The sequence below is a fragment of the Geotrypetes seraphini genome, chromosome 1 (genome assembly GCF_902459505.1).
Source record: "Geotrypetes seraphini chromosome 1, aGeoSer1.1, whole genome shotgun sequence".
In the NCBI taxonomy this organism is placed as follows: Eukaryota; Metazoa; Chordata; class Amphibia; order Gymnophiona; family Dermophiidae; genus Geotrypetes; species Geotrypetes seraphini.
The window spans coordinates 535,509,512-535,524,823 of record NC_047084.1 but is presented as its reverse complement, the minus strand read 5'-3'; the positions used below and the strand labels follow the sequence as shown (position 1 = coordinate 535,524,823).

Genomic DNA, 15,312 nt, shown 5'->3' with positions numbered 1-15,312 from the left:
GCAGGTCCTTAGGGTAGGGTAGCTAAACAGGTGGGTTCTACGTGTGAGTTTGGATGGGCGGTCTAGGATAAAATGGGGTACTAAGTAAAGGGGGGCCGAGCCAAGGATGGATTTGTAGCAGAAACAGGCGAACTTGAATAGCACTCTTGCTTCCAGGGGTAGCCAGTGAAGTTTGTGGTAATAGGGAGTTATGTGTTCCCATTTTTTTAGTCCGAAGATCAGTCGGATTGCCGTGTTTTGAATGATTCGCAATCTTTGTGTGTTTTTTTTGAACGATCCCAGGTAGATGATGTTGCAGTAGTCGATTAGACTTAAGATGGAGGATTGCACAATAGACCACAGTGGTCCTCTGCGGAGATCTCAGACCTCATAAAAAAGAAGAAAAGAGCGTTCATCCTCTACAAACAATCAAGGAAATGAGAATCCAAGGAAGACTATCTGGCAAAGTCAAAAGCGGTCAAAACGGAAGTCAGGGTGGCCAACTCCGAATGGAGGAGAACCTTGCGAAGAACATCAAGAAGGGCGATAAATCCTTCTTCCGGTATATTAGTGACAGAAAAAGAAACACAGATGGGATAGTACGCCTTAGGAAACCCGACGGGAACTATGTAGAATCGGACTCCGACAAAGCCAAACTTTTAAATGAATACTTCTGCTCGGTCTTCACTTGCGAGGCGCCAGGATCCGGCCCTGAGCTGCCGATGAGGGAAAACTCGGAAGACCCGTTTCGAAATTTCGAGTTTACGCCCAGCAGTGTCTACGAGGAGCTATCAAGACTCAAGGTGAACAAAGCTATGGGACCGGAAAAACTACACCCCAGGGTGCTCAGGGAGTTGAGTGACATCCTGGCGGAACCGTTATCCGCGCTCTTCAATCTTTCCCTAAGTACAGGAAGAGTCCCGTTGGATTGGAAAATGGCTAACGTCATTCCACTCCACAAAAAGGGATGCAGGACAGAGGCTGAGAATTATAGACAGGTGAGTCTCACATCGATATGAGTAAACTTATGGAAACACTAATCAAACGCCAATTAGATACGATTCTGAACGAGGAGAATCTACGAGATCCCCATCAACATGGTTTTAGGAAGGGAAGGTCCTGCCAATCAAATCTGACCAGCTTCTTTGACTGGATAACAAGAAAGCTGGATATAGGGGAGTCCCTGGACGTCGTGTACTTGGACTTCAGCAAAGCGTTTGATAGCGTCCCACACCGCAGGTTATTGAGCAAGATGGGTTCGATGGGACTGGGTGAAACATTAACTGCATGGGTTAGGGACTGGCTTAGAGGTAGACTTCAGAGGGTAGTGGTAAATGGTACCCTCTCCGATACGACGGAGGTGATCAGCGGAATGCCGCAGGGCTTGGTCTTGGGCCCGATCCTATTTAACATCTTCATAAGAGACTTGGCTGAGGGGCTTTGAGGTAAAATTACATTATTCGCCAATGACGCCAAACTATGCAACATAGTAGGCAACCGCACAACAGATGAAAGCACAGTGCCCGACAAAAGCTCAATGCCCGACAGTATGACGACAGTATGACAATGCTCCTGCTGGAGCATTGGTCAAAGATTTGGCAACTAAGTTTCAATGCCAAAAAATGCAAGGTCATGCACCTTGGCGGCAAAAATCCATGCAGGACTTACACCCTAAATAGTGAAATCCTAGCAAGGACTGTAGCAGAATGTGACTTGGGAGTGATCATTAACAAAGACATGAAGACTGCTAATCAAGTGGAGAAAGCTTCATCCAGGGCTAGACAAATCATGAGCTGTATCCGTAGAAGTTTCGTCAGCCGTAAGCCCGAGGTCATAATGCCGTTGTACAGATCCATGGTGAGACCCCCATCTGGAATACTGTGTATAATTCATGGAGGCTGCATTATGAAAAAGATGTGCGGAGAGTTAAATCGGTTCAGCGAATGGCCACCAGGATGGTCTCAGGTCTCAAAGATCTCCCATATGAGGAACGACTGGGTAAGTTGCAGCTGTACTCACTCAAGGAACGCAGAGAGATGGGAGACATGATCGAGACGTTCAAATATGTCACAGGCTGTATCGAGGTGGAAGAGGATCACTTTTTCCTTAAAGGACCCACTGCAACAAGAGGGCATCCGTTGAAAAACGGGGGTGGGAAATTTCATGGCGACACCAGAAAATATTTCTTCACCGAAAGGGTGGTTGATTGCTGGAATAATCTTCTACAACAGGTAATTGAGGCCAGCAGCGTGCCAGATTTTAAGAAAAGATGGGACTGGCATGTGGGATCTCTTCATGGAGGTAGTTAGGGGGTGGGCCATTAGTGTGGGCAGACTAGATGGACCATGGCCCTTTTCTGCCGTCATGTTCTATGTTGCTATGTTTCTATCTCTCTGCATCTGGATCAGCATAAAAATGTCCCCTACCTGTAGTATGGCTACAAAGTGCAGCAGCAGGGCATGTTTAAAGGGGCATGCCGTAAGGGGTGCATTAGGCCCCTTGGGGAACCCCTTGGAACAGTGACAGAGCCATGTAAGACTGCAGATATTTCTTTGAAAGGTATTTGGACTGTTGTGACTAGAATTGAAGCCAAGATGAGAGGAGTATGTCAACTTTGCCAGCTCTCAGGTTGCTACCCTAAAGACTGGCTCATTGATGATTAAAGATGTGGTTTGGACAGGCTGAAAAAATCACTAAGAGACAGGAATCTTAGGAGTTTGAATTTCCATTATACCAAATTGCTCTCTGCCAAAGTTTTATTTTTTAAATACAAGTATATAGAAACATAAAAAAAATGAAGGCAGATAAAGGCCATATGACCTATTTAGTCTGCCTATCCATGCCATCTACTATTCATTCTTATCCCTTAGAGATTCAATGCACTTATACCAAGCTTTCTTGAATTCAGATACATTTTTCATCTCTATCACCTCTACTGGGAGGCCTTCACTGCCCTTCCATGGAAAACTATTTTCTGGGGTTATTTCTTAGTTTATCCCCTGTCACCTTCATCCTATGCCTCTCCTTATTTCAAAGTTTCTTTTCAATTGAAAGAGACTCACCTCATATGCTTTTATGACATGTACAGTAGATATTTAAATGTCTCTATCATATTGTCCATATCTCGGTTTTGCTCCAAAGTATACATATTAAGATCTTTAAGTCAGTCTTCAGAGTGGGGTGCTGGTGAGCACAAAAAAGATGGCAGCGTAGTGCAAAAGCTCCACATCACTGCTATAAAATAAGCCATACAAGATCATTCATACTTCAACTTTTACTGAGATATTCATAAATATCGACATGGAAAAATGATGGCTTTAGGAAAATCAGGGAAGAGACATAAACCTGAGTCTGCCTTACCACCAGATACTAAAGCTTCTGGTAGATAGGAATCGAGATTTTCTTGGTGGTTCAGCTGATTGTGGCAGGGTAACCCCAAATCATCTGAGCCACAGGCCCTAATGTCAAAAGCTTTGCTAAAATCTAAATATACCACATCTAGCGCACTCCCTCTACCCAATTCTATGGTCACCCAGTCAAAGAAATTGATCAGATTTGTCTGACAAGACCTACCTCTAGTAATTCCATGTTGCCTGTGTTCCTGTAATTCACTGGATTCCAGAAACTTTACCATTCTCTGTTTTAAAAGTGTTTCCATTAGTTTGCTTACCACAGAAATCAGACTTACCGGCCTGTAATTCCCTACTTCTTCCTTACTTCCACTTTTGTGTATAGGGACCACATCTGCCCTTCTCCAGTCCTCCGGTACCAGTCCCGACTCTAGAGAAGCATTGAAAGGATCAGTCAGCGGAGCCACCAGAACTTCCCTAAGTCCCTTCAGCACCTCAGATGTACACCATCCAGCCTTATCGCTTTGTCTACCTTAATTTAGCTAGCTTCTCACGAACACAACCCTCTGAAAATCAATCAGGGTCTACCACTCCACCATCCCTATGCATTTGTCTTCTGTGGTCCCGCCCCCTGATCTTTAGCCATGAACACAGAACAGAAATATTTGTTAAGCAATTCAGCCTTTTCTTTATCAGCTTCTACATATTCTTCCCCTTCATTTTTGAGCCTCACAATGCCACTTTTGCACTTCTTCCTATCACTGATATATCTTAAAAATGTCTTGTCTCCCCATTTATGTGTGTCTGTTATTGTTTCTTCCACTTGTATCTTTGCTTTCCTGATTACTCGACCAGCCTCTCTTAACTTTTCCAGATATTTTTGCCTGTCTTCCTCTTTCTGTGATCCTTTGTAGTTTATGAATGCTAACCTCTTATTCCTTACCTTCTCGGCTACTACTTTTGAGAACCAAAGTGGCCTTCTTTTCCTCTAACTTTTACTTACTTGCCTCACAAAAAGATTTGTCGCCCTTAAAATAACTCCTTTCAGTTTGCCCACTGCATTTCTATTGTAACTGCACTGTTGTATTATATGTGATTTTGTTTGTGTATGTACTTTACTATGACCTGCCTTGGAAAAGGTGGGGTATAAATAAAGAACTACGAAACACTTCTCCTAGACGTTCCCATTCAGACAACAATTCCTTAATGTAATCCCCCATCTGAACAAAGTTAGGTATTTTAAAGTCTAGAACCTTTACTTATGAATGAGTCCTCTCTATACCCGTCTTAATATTAAACTGTACCAGGCAGTGATCACTGGATTCCAGATGATCACCCACTGTAACATCAGAAACACTATCCCCGTCCAGTATGACCCCATCCTGCGTGGGTTCTATTACCAACTGCTAGAACAGTTCTCCTTGAAGAGAATCCAGGATCTCCCTACTTCTAGAAGACCCCCCAAATAGGGATGCCCCAATCAACATCTGATATGTTAAAATCACCTATTAGTAAAACTTTCCCTTTTTTAGATATATTCTGAATGTCCACTATTAAATCTCTGTCTTATTCTTCTGTCTGTGAAGGAGGCCTATATTTCAACATCTGACATGTTAAAAAAATCACCTATTAGTAAAACTTTCCCTTTTTTAGATATATTCTGAATGTCTACTATTAAATCTCTGTCCTCTTCTTCTGTCTGTGAAGGAGGCCTGTATTTCACACCAATATAAATATATTTACCATTCCCTCTTTCTAAATTGATCCACAGTGCCTCTCCCTTGCCCTGCAGATCCTGCAATTGTGTGACTTTAATATGATCTTTAACTTATAACGCTACTCCCCCTTCTTTTCTTCCTTCCCTGTCTTTCCTGAACAGATTATAGCCCAGTATAACTACATCCCAGTCATGGCTCTCTGTGAACCACAACTCTGTGATCGCCACTATATCCAACTCATCTTCTTCCATCACAGCTTCTAGAATCTTGTTTCACATACTTCGAGCATTAGTATATACTGCTTTCCAGACATTGCCCCCTTTTCCCATCCATGTATTCAGTGATTTACTTACCTGAAGGCTTATACTTATCCGGGGGCTTTGATCGCCATGCTCCATCACTTTAGTAGATCAGCCAGCCTGCCGCCGAAGCCACTTCTTCCCTTCTTTGATAGATGTATACCATCCCTGCTCAGCAGCCCTTGGAAAATCATCCCATGGTCCAGGAAGCCAAAATGCTGTCGATGACACCATCCACGTAACCACGCATTCATCTCCAGGATGCGTGCTTCTCTGACCTGGCCCTTACCCTCGACAGGGAGGATGGACGAGAGTACCACCTGTGCACCTGACTGCTTCACCTTCTCTCCCAGAGCCACAAAGTCACTTCTGGTACGTTCGCAGGGGTACCTGGCAGTATCATTAGTGCCAATGTGGATGAGCAGCATCAGATAATAGTCATCAGGCTTGATGAGTCTCTGCAATCTTTCTGTAACATCTTGAATTTTGGCACTAGGCAGACAGCATACCTTCCGGGTCATCATGTCTGATATGCAGATGGACGCTTCTGTACCCCTCAGAAGATAATTGTCAATCACTACTACCTTATGCGTCCTAGTGGTCTTGGGACCAGCAATTGTAGACCCATGACCACTAGGAGGCATAAGGTAGTGGTGGTTGGCGATTCCCTTTAAGTTGTGTTAGGTGCATATTGTCATCTGATGGAGCATAGTAAAAGGGCTCAGGAACTGGTTAGCAGTGATATTCAGTCTGCTAACTGGTTAAATAAGCACATAAAGTTAGGATAGCTGTTTTTCTTTCTTAACTTTATGTGCTAAATTAACCAGGCACTGCTCTGAATATCATTCAGCACACATACCTGAACATTCAGTGCTGGGAGCTGTGCATTGAATATCCAGTAGCTTATAAGCTGTTTATCATTGTGAGCTGAATATTACCCCCATAATCTTTTTACCCACCTTTTGCCTGAATAACCTGCATGGTGCAGTGGTTACAGCCCTAGACAGCAGTATTATAATTGCACTGGATAGCGAAGAAGGTTGGGGAACTTGTAAGGACAGAGACCATGATGGAAACTCAGATGTAAAGAACACAGTTTTTTTTCATGAAAAAGGTCTTGAATGTTGGATCAAGTATTTGAATTTAATAGAAACAATGTTGTACCAGCTTTGGGCACGTTTGGGACAGATATGGTGGTTGGTGGTAGAGAAATAATTGAGAGTTCAGGTAAAAGATATATAGAGGCATAATAAAAACATAACAATGTTCAAAAAAAATCACCTAAGTTGACATTTGGCTGTTTTAATCACCAGGACTTCAAAGTGCCCCTAATCAAAACTGTTTTCATAGCAAGAAAGATGTCTAGCAAGATGTAGCAAGATGTTTTTCCCACTGTTTGCCCAGAGTTCATGGAAGTGTGTTACGGGGCATGATATGGACGGTCTTTGGGGCAGTTTAGATGGACGTCTTATGGCTATAATCAAACCTTTTGTAAGACATCCTTTACAGAACTTGGACATTTTAGGCTAGACCTGTTTTAGAAGTGTCTAAGTGCCAAAAAGGTACCTAAACTGACCAGATAATCATTGGAGGGATTAAGTAATGACCTCCCCACATTCCCTCAGTGGTTATAGAACCCCTTCCATCCCCAAAGATCTGAATTAAACAGTGCATGCCTGTCTCTAGAATAGTACAAAAAATGGCAATGCTTATCAATATCTCATTCAGAAGCTGTATCAACAATATTCATCACTAGTTCCAAGCTCCAGATGTAATACTAGCTCCAGATCTGATACTAATGTCTCTAGAATAGTAGCATCTGGAATAGGGAAGCTAAGTAGAACTCTACACAGTTCTCTTAAGTAGCCAGGTGGATGGGCTAGTGAACCATAGAGAAGAGGGGCTAGGTCCTTAAGCTACTCTAACCATTCCATTTATGGTGAAAACTATGAGCCCTCTAAAACCCATCAACAATCTACTATACTGCCATATAGATGTCACCTGTAGCTAAAGGATTATTGAGTATAGTAGGATTTGGCAGAGTTTTGGAGGGCTCACCATATATTATAAGGGGAGTTATGGTGAGATGTACATCTGGCACCCTTTATGAGAAGTTTACAGCAATGCCCTATAAGGTGCCTCATTGCTTTGTTGGTTAGCATGTCTATGTGGCCAGACCATTAGAATGCTGGCCCCTCCCACATCTAAATGGTGCTGATTTGGATGTTTCTAACTTAAGATGTTTTTGTGGTCAAACATAACATAACATTTGTATATCACATCACCCTTCAGATCTATGTGGTTTAACAGAATAAAAAATTGCCACAAATACAGAATATAGTACAAATTCAGTCTTTCAAAAATTTCCTAAATACGTAGGTCTTTAACAATTTCCTAAAATTTTGATATGATGTGGATGCAAAGAATAACTGATGAAGGTCGGCGTCCCAGGTGGCTTCTTGGAATGACAATAGAGGATTATGGTATCTTTTGTAGCGACAACCTTTAAGCAATGGAAAGTCAAAAAGTGTAGGGGGGGAAGATATCTGTTTGGTTATTCTTTGATTAATTTGCTGGATGGGGAGGGATATTTTCCTTATGTATGGTTATTGATTGATTTTAAGTGCTTATGTTGTTTATTAATGTCAAAATATTTCCTAGCACTTTGTATTAGTTTGGAAAATCAATAAAGATTATTAAAAAAAAAAGTGTAGCTATTCGAGTAGAACGTCTATGATGAGAGAAAATAAATTGATCTACTAAATAGGCTCGAGCCATACCAGATATTATCTTATAACACATGCAACCAAACTTAAGCTGCACTCTAGCTTCCATAGGGAGCCAGTGTAACTCCCTATAATGACAAAGTTAGACATTCTGACAGCCAAGATGTCCAAATGGTCAATTAAAAAATTTTGGGGGGGATATCTTAGTGATTCCTGTTTCAATAATTGACGTTCCTCTATCTGTGATTTAGATGTCTTGCTGGAAATGTCCAAATTCAGACTTAGACATCATATCAAAAATGGCCCTCAAGGGGAAAGTTGGGCTATGTATACATCTACCAAAAATGAATCTCAACTGTGCAGACTGGACGGTTCATTGTTTTCATCTGCCATCATTCATTATGTTACTGAAGCTTTAAATGCAAGTAAGATGTGGAATTTCAATTTTAAAGGACAATTTTAAGATTTAGGGATAAAAGACCATAGGCACAACAAAACCGATATCTATGTCTACCACCAAGCTCTCTAGTTGCTGATGCTAATTTGAGCAAAATATCAGAGGATGTTGGTGCCCTATGGCCCTGCAGGATTTACTAGAGCACCACAGTTCAGTAAATCACAGATCATTTCCCCTTGCATTGCTATATTCAGGAAATAGGCAAATTTTTGGCTGCAGGAATACATGTTTGCAGCCCCTTTTTGTGTGGGCACCATCTTAAAAGAAGTGCAAACTCCTATTGCATTGCCTTCTCCTCCAAAACATCCCTGAGGTATCACAAAATTTCCTTGCCTGGTCTTTCACCTATCCTTCACAGCTCCTCTAGGGTAAGATCTATCCTAGCCTCTATACTTCACCCACACTGCTTACCCACAGGCTTCAGATGCTCCACCATACTTACCCTACAACCCTAGGATTTTCACAGGACAAAAATGAGCCCTATATAATCTTCTCAGCTATACTCTAGAGCAGTGATCTCAAACTCAAACCCTTTGCAGGGCCAAATTTTGGATTTGTAGGTACTTGGAGGGCCTCAGAAAAAATAGGTGGAGGGGCATAATAAAAAAACATCTAAGTCCCCTTTTGGCCTAAGGCTGTAAATGTTGAAAGTAGAAGCAGGGAAAATGTCCATTATGAAAAAAAACGTCCAAAAGGAGGTTGTTTTTTTTTTTTATAATGGCCTGCCTCTATGTTCAGCTGTTTAAACACCCAGACCACCACAACGTCTAAACTTACACCATATAATCAACCTAAAAAAAGCCTAAGTCCCAAATGCCTAAAACAAGGGCTTTTAGGCGAAGGAGGGGCCAGTCCTTCGCCTAAAAGCTGGATTCTGTTACCGGTGTCTGTCAAAAAGAACACCGGTTACAGATTCCCCCCCACCTCAGCAACGATCGGGCCAGGAGGGAGCCCAAGCCCTCCTGACCCTGCGACTCCCCCCGGTGCTCGACAGCTATCAGGCCATGAGGGAGCCCAAGCCCTCCTGGCCCGGCGACTATGATCGGGCCAGGAGGGAGCCCAAGCTCTCCTGGCCCGGCGACACCCACCCCAGCTGAGAACAATCGGGCCAGGAGGGAGCCCAAGCCCTCCTGGCCGGAGACCCCCACCCCGGCTGACTACAATCTAGTTGGACGAACGGATGGGTCCCAAGCCCATCCGTCCGGCAGACCCGCCATCCCTCGAATAGCGGGCCTTAGGGCCTGATTGGCCCAGGTGGCTCAAGCCCTGCCCACAGGTGGGGCCTGAGGCACCTGGGCCAACCGGAATTGGTCCAATAGCCTTAGGCACCTCCTGTGGGCGAATCCTTAAGCACATGAGTATCTCTCCTGCCGCGGTTCGCGGCAGTTCGGGTAGAGGGGTGATCGCCATCGCGGCAGGGGAGATGAGCCATCTCTGCTGCCGCAATGGTTGCTGTGGGAGAGGGGGGGGTAGGTTGCCGGGCCGCTGAGCTGGTCACGGCAGCCGCCATCAGCTCAGCTGGCCCTTTTTCGGCACTTATACCTGTTTTGACTTGGTCTAAGTCAAAACGTATAAGTGCCGACTAGGCAACCTGTCAAAATCTTTGGTTATACCTGCTGTACACCTAGGTCTAGGTCAGCCCACCTCCCGCCCTTTCCCCTATTCTAAAAACGCCTCTTTTCGCTGTATGCGTTTAGAGGCAGGGGAAAGGCCTAAGCTGGTTTTAGATACGTCTAAAACCAGCATTAGTTATGGGTACTTGGACGATCAGGCTTTTTGATCATCGAAGTACCCATTTAGGCCACTTTTTAGACTTTTTTATTATTATGAGCCCCCTAATAAAAGAAATGACAATTTTGCATGAGGTACAACTCTTTATAAATCTTTCCTTTTGGCTAAGTCTTAATAATAATATTGTAATTTATAGCCAAAGAGACATATGATCAAAAAACTGTTTTATTTTACTTTTGTGATTATGATAAACATACCGAGGGCCTCAAAATAGTACCTGGCGGTGCCACAAATTTGAGACTCTAGAGTGAGCCAGCTAGCACTCTTTAACCTTCTCCCAGATGTTTTCAAATGCATTATTACAGTTTAGTAAATAGGTCTCTTAATGATTTTTTTGAAAACACATTTGATTGGCATTCAACAGAAGTCCAGCATATATGCCAGTATGCTGGTGTCAAGTGGTATTCTCTACTGGTCTTAACTCAGTATACTTGTATATAAGACATGCATATATGTGATGATTTCTTTATTGAGTGATGAAAATATTAATGTCTTTCTATTTTTTATTTTCAGTTATTCATGGTGGACAACGGAGCTGATGATTGGAGGATAGCCATGACATATGAGCGTATTTTCTTTATCTGCTTGGAAATATTGGTGTGTGCTATTCATCCCATACCTGGGAACTATACATTTACGTGGACAGCACGGCTTGCCTTTTCCTATACTCCATCCACAACAACAGCCGATGTGGATATTATTTTATCAATACCAATGTTCTTAAGACTGTATCTTATTGCCAGAGTTATGCTTTTACATAGCAAACTTTTCACAGACGCCTCATCTAGAAGCATTGGAGCACTAAATAAGATAAACTTCAATACACGTTTTGTAATGAAGACTTTAATGACAATATGTCCAGGAACTGTACTGTTGGTTTTTAGTATCTCATTATGGATAATTGCTGCATGGACTGTCCGAGCTTGTGAAAGGTAAGTCTATTTTTATTCTCTTATGTATATTTCAAGGAAATCAGGAAGGTCCGGGGGGGAGGGGGCAGGTTAATTTTCAAAGTAGAGGTAAAATTGTCCATGGTCCATTCTCAATGTATCTAAACGTCCACATGTTGTTTAACAATGCAAATGCATTTAGCTACACTGAGAGAACAAAAGAACTGCCATACTGGGACAAACAAAGTCCATCAAGCCCAGTATCCTGTTTCCAACAGTGGCCAACCCAGGTCCCAAAGTACCTAGGCAAGATCCCAAGTAGTAAAACAGATTTTATGCTGCTTATCCTAGGAATAAGCAGTGGATTTTCCCCAAGCCATTTCAATAATGGCCTGTGGACTTCTCTTTTAGGAAATTATCCAAACCTTTTGTTAAACCATGCTAAGCTAACTGATTTCACCACATTCTCCGACAATGAATTCCAGTTTAATTACACCTTGTGTGAAGAAATATTTTCTTCAGTTTGCTTTAAATTTACTACTTAGTAGCTTCATCGCATGTCCCCCTAGTCCTTTTTGGAAAGAATAAACAAGCGATTCACATCTACACTTTCTACTCCACTCAGTATTTTATAGACCTCTACTCGTATCATATCACCCTTGAGCCATCTCTTCTCCAAGCTGAAGAACACTAGCTGCTTTAGCTTTTCCTCATAAGGAAATCATTCCATCCTTTTTTAAATTTTTGTCATACTTCTCTGTACCTTTTCTAATTCCTCTATATTTTTTTTGAGATACGGTGACCAGAATTGCGCACAGTATTCGAGGTGCAGCCGTACCATAGAGCGATATAAGGGCATTGTAACATTTTCATCTTTGTTTTCCATCCTTTTCCTGATAATTCCTAACATTCTATTTGCTTTCTTTGCCGCCACTGCACATTGAGCTGAGGGTTTCAACGTAACCTCAACAATGACGCCTAGATCCTTTTCCTGGGAAGTGACTCCTAACATAGATCCCAGCATCATATAGCTATAGTTGGGTTCCTCTTTCCCACATGCATCACTTTGCATTTGCTTACATTAAACATCATCTGCTACTTTGACGCTCAGTCTCCTAGTCTCACAAGATCCTCTTCAATTTTTCACAATCATCTTGCGATTTAACAAATTTGAACAACTTTGTGTCAAATCTAATTATCTCACTAGTTATTACCATCTCTAAATCATTGATAAATATGTTATAAAGCAGTGGTCCCAGCACAGACCCCTGGGCAACCTCGCTATTTACCCTTCTCCATTGAGAATATTGACCATTTAAACCTACTCTCTGTTTTCTGTCTTCCAAACAATTCTTAATCTATAATAGGACATTATCTCCTATCCCATGACTTTCTAATTTCTTCAGAAGTCTTTCATGAGGTACTTTGTCAAATGCCTTTTAAAATCCAAATACACAGTATCAATTGACTCACCTTTATCCACATGTTAATTTACCTCTTCAAAGAAATGCAGTAGATTGGTGAGGCAAGATTTCCCTTGACTAAATCCATGTTGGCTTTCTCTCATTAATTCATGTTTATGTATATATTCTGTCATTTTGTTTTTATAATAGTCTCTACCTATTTGCCTGGCACTGATGTAAGACTCAGATCCACACAAAGGTTAATTTAGGTTGAGAGAAAAAACTCCTTATAGAATAATATCAAATGGAAGGAAAAGATCTCAGAATTGCCACTCCAAGGATCATAATATTATCATCCCCATAAGGAATTATGTCGTGGGTATCTTTCATTGATCAAAAAACCTTCATATTATTATTCATATGACTTAATTTGTCATTTTTTTCAAAATGTAAAATTCCTTATAATGACTTAGTTTGTCAAAATTAAACTACTCAATAACTTAAATAATTTAAATTCCTAAAACCTTTTTTCTTTTTAGTCTTTTTTTATATTTCTTTTATATTTCTAAAATTATCTAAACAATGCAAACAGTGCAAATAGTATAATCCTTGTGCAAATCGCAATGAAAGTGTGCAAAAGAGCTGTGCAAAAAGGCAAAATAGCTTATAGTATGGCAGTATTGAAGCCTTAAATAAGCACTTATCTTTTATATATGAAAATACTGTAGAGCGGCAAGGAATTATTCCCGCTCTAGCCCCGTATAGTGTGTCTGCCCCGTATAGTGTGTCCAACGGGAACCCGTTTTGCCACGAATCAAGCGGCTTCCTCAGGGTTTATAAAGATACCGGTTATCAGTATCAGCGTTCTGTTTGTTGTCTACTGTAAAGTCTGGCCAGTAACATCCTCATGTTCCAAGTTAGTTGAGTTCCCATTGATGCCCTCCCCAGCCCATCCTACACCGAATCATCACATATGGAGCACAAACCGTACAAGTGTGTCCAATACCGGCCTTAGTTCTTTAATTTACATCATTTGTTTGCTTTCTAATTAGAGATCCTTTGTGTTTATCCCATGTTTTTTTAAATTCCATCACCATTTTCCTCTCCACCACTTCCCTCGGGAGGGCATTCCAGACATCCACCACCCTCTCCGTGAAAAAGAATTTCCTAACATTACTTCTAAGTCTTCCTCCCTGCAACCTCAAGTTATGCCCTCTAGTTTTACCATTTTCCCTTTTCTATTATCACTGTTGTCAAGTGGGCATTGACATGGCAAATGAGGTTCAACGTGGATAAGTGTAAAGTGATGCATGTCGGTAACAAAAATCTCATGCACGAATGTCCGTGGCGGTACTTGGAGAGACATCCCAGGAAAGAAACTTGGGAGTTCTGATTGACAAGTCGATGAAGCCATATGCGCAATGCGTGGCGGTGGCGAAAAGGGCAAACAGAATGCTAGGAATGATAAAGAAGGGTATCACAAACAGATCAGAGAAGGTTAGCAGGAACTTGTCCAACTTTGTCTTGAATCCCTGGAGGGTGTTTTCCCCTATAACAGACTCCGGAAGAGCGTTCCAGTTTTCTACCACTCTCTGGGTAAAGAAGAACTTCCTTACGTTTGTACGGAATCTATCCCCTTTCAACTTTAGAGAGTGCCCTCTCATTCTCCATACCTTGGAGAGGGTGAACAATCTGTCTTTATCTACTAAGTTTATTCCCTTCGGTATTTTGAATGTTTCGATCATGTTCCCTCTCAGTCTCCTCTTTTCAAGGGAGAAGAGGCCCAGTTTCTCCAATCTCTCACTGTACAGCAACTCCTACAGCCCCTTAACCATTTTAGTCACTCTTCTCTGGACCCTTTCGAGTAGTACCATGTCCTTCTTCATGTACAGCGACCAGTGCTGGACGCAGTACTCCAGGTGAAGGCGCGTGTCAAAGCAGCTCCTGATTGGTGAGGCCCGACTTTAGTACAGGAAGATGCGGTCGGAGCATACAGCGAGTGATTTCTTTCACTCGCCGGCGCTCTGGCTGCTCTCTCCGGCCTCTCCAGCTGCCCTCTCCTGTCTCCCCTGCCTAAAAACCGTATTCACGTTTTTTTGAAATTTATGTGTGTGGGGATGGGGTTCCTGGAATGGAACCCCCGCGAATTCCGGGAGATTACTATATTTATTTATTTCTAGAAGACAGTGTGGCGTACTGGTTAGAACTACAACCTTAGCATCCTGAGGTTGTGGGTTTAAACCCCGCATTGTTCCTTGTTACCCTGGGCAAGTCACTTAATCCTCCACTGCCCCAGGTACATTATGTATTCTTCAATATTGGACGGTCCCTGACCCCCCTAAGTTTTGGCATTGGCGAAACCAGTTACATCAGTTGGCCATCTGGGAGGCGAGAGATGCTGGAAGGCCTGAGAAGCGAAAGATGTTGTTTATGCATATATGGGATCCTTACTTACAAACCTTGCATCCTAAGGGCCGTAGTGTGATCTTAAGATGGGTGTCCTAGAGTGTATTGATGTGTTATAATGAGGTGAAATAGAGAATACCTTTGGGAGGGGGGCTAGGGGTGGGGAGGTGGGGGTATATATACTTCTTATTTTATTTTATTTGATGCATTGTTATTGTATTATGCACCATGGGGTGCTCTTATGTTGTATTTGATGTTGTTTGCATCAATAAAAATTGTTTGAACCTAGATAG

General features: G+C 42.1%; 1 protein-coding gene across 1 annotated transcript in view; it reads left to right on the top strand.

The window, feature by feature from the left end:
* Positions 1 to 15,312, top strand: part of KCNN2 (potassium calcium-activated channel subfamily N member 2) — a 323,536-nt gene that overhangs the window by 47,971 nt on the left and 260,253 nt on the right. The window contains exon 3 of the mRNA XM_033929086.1: positions 10,834 to 11,252. Within this exon, the coding sequence (XP_033784977.1) occupies positions 10,834 to 11,252 (419 nt within the window). The remainder of the gene's footprint in view (positions 1 to 10,833; positions 11,253 to 15,312) is intronic.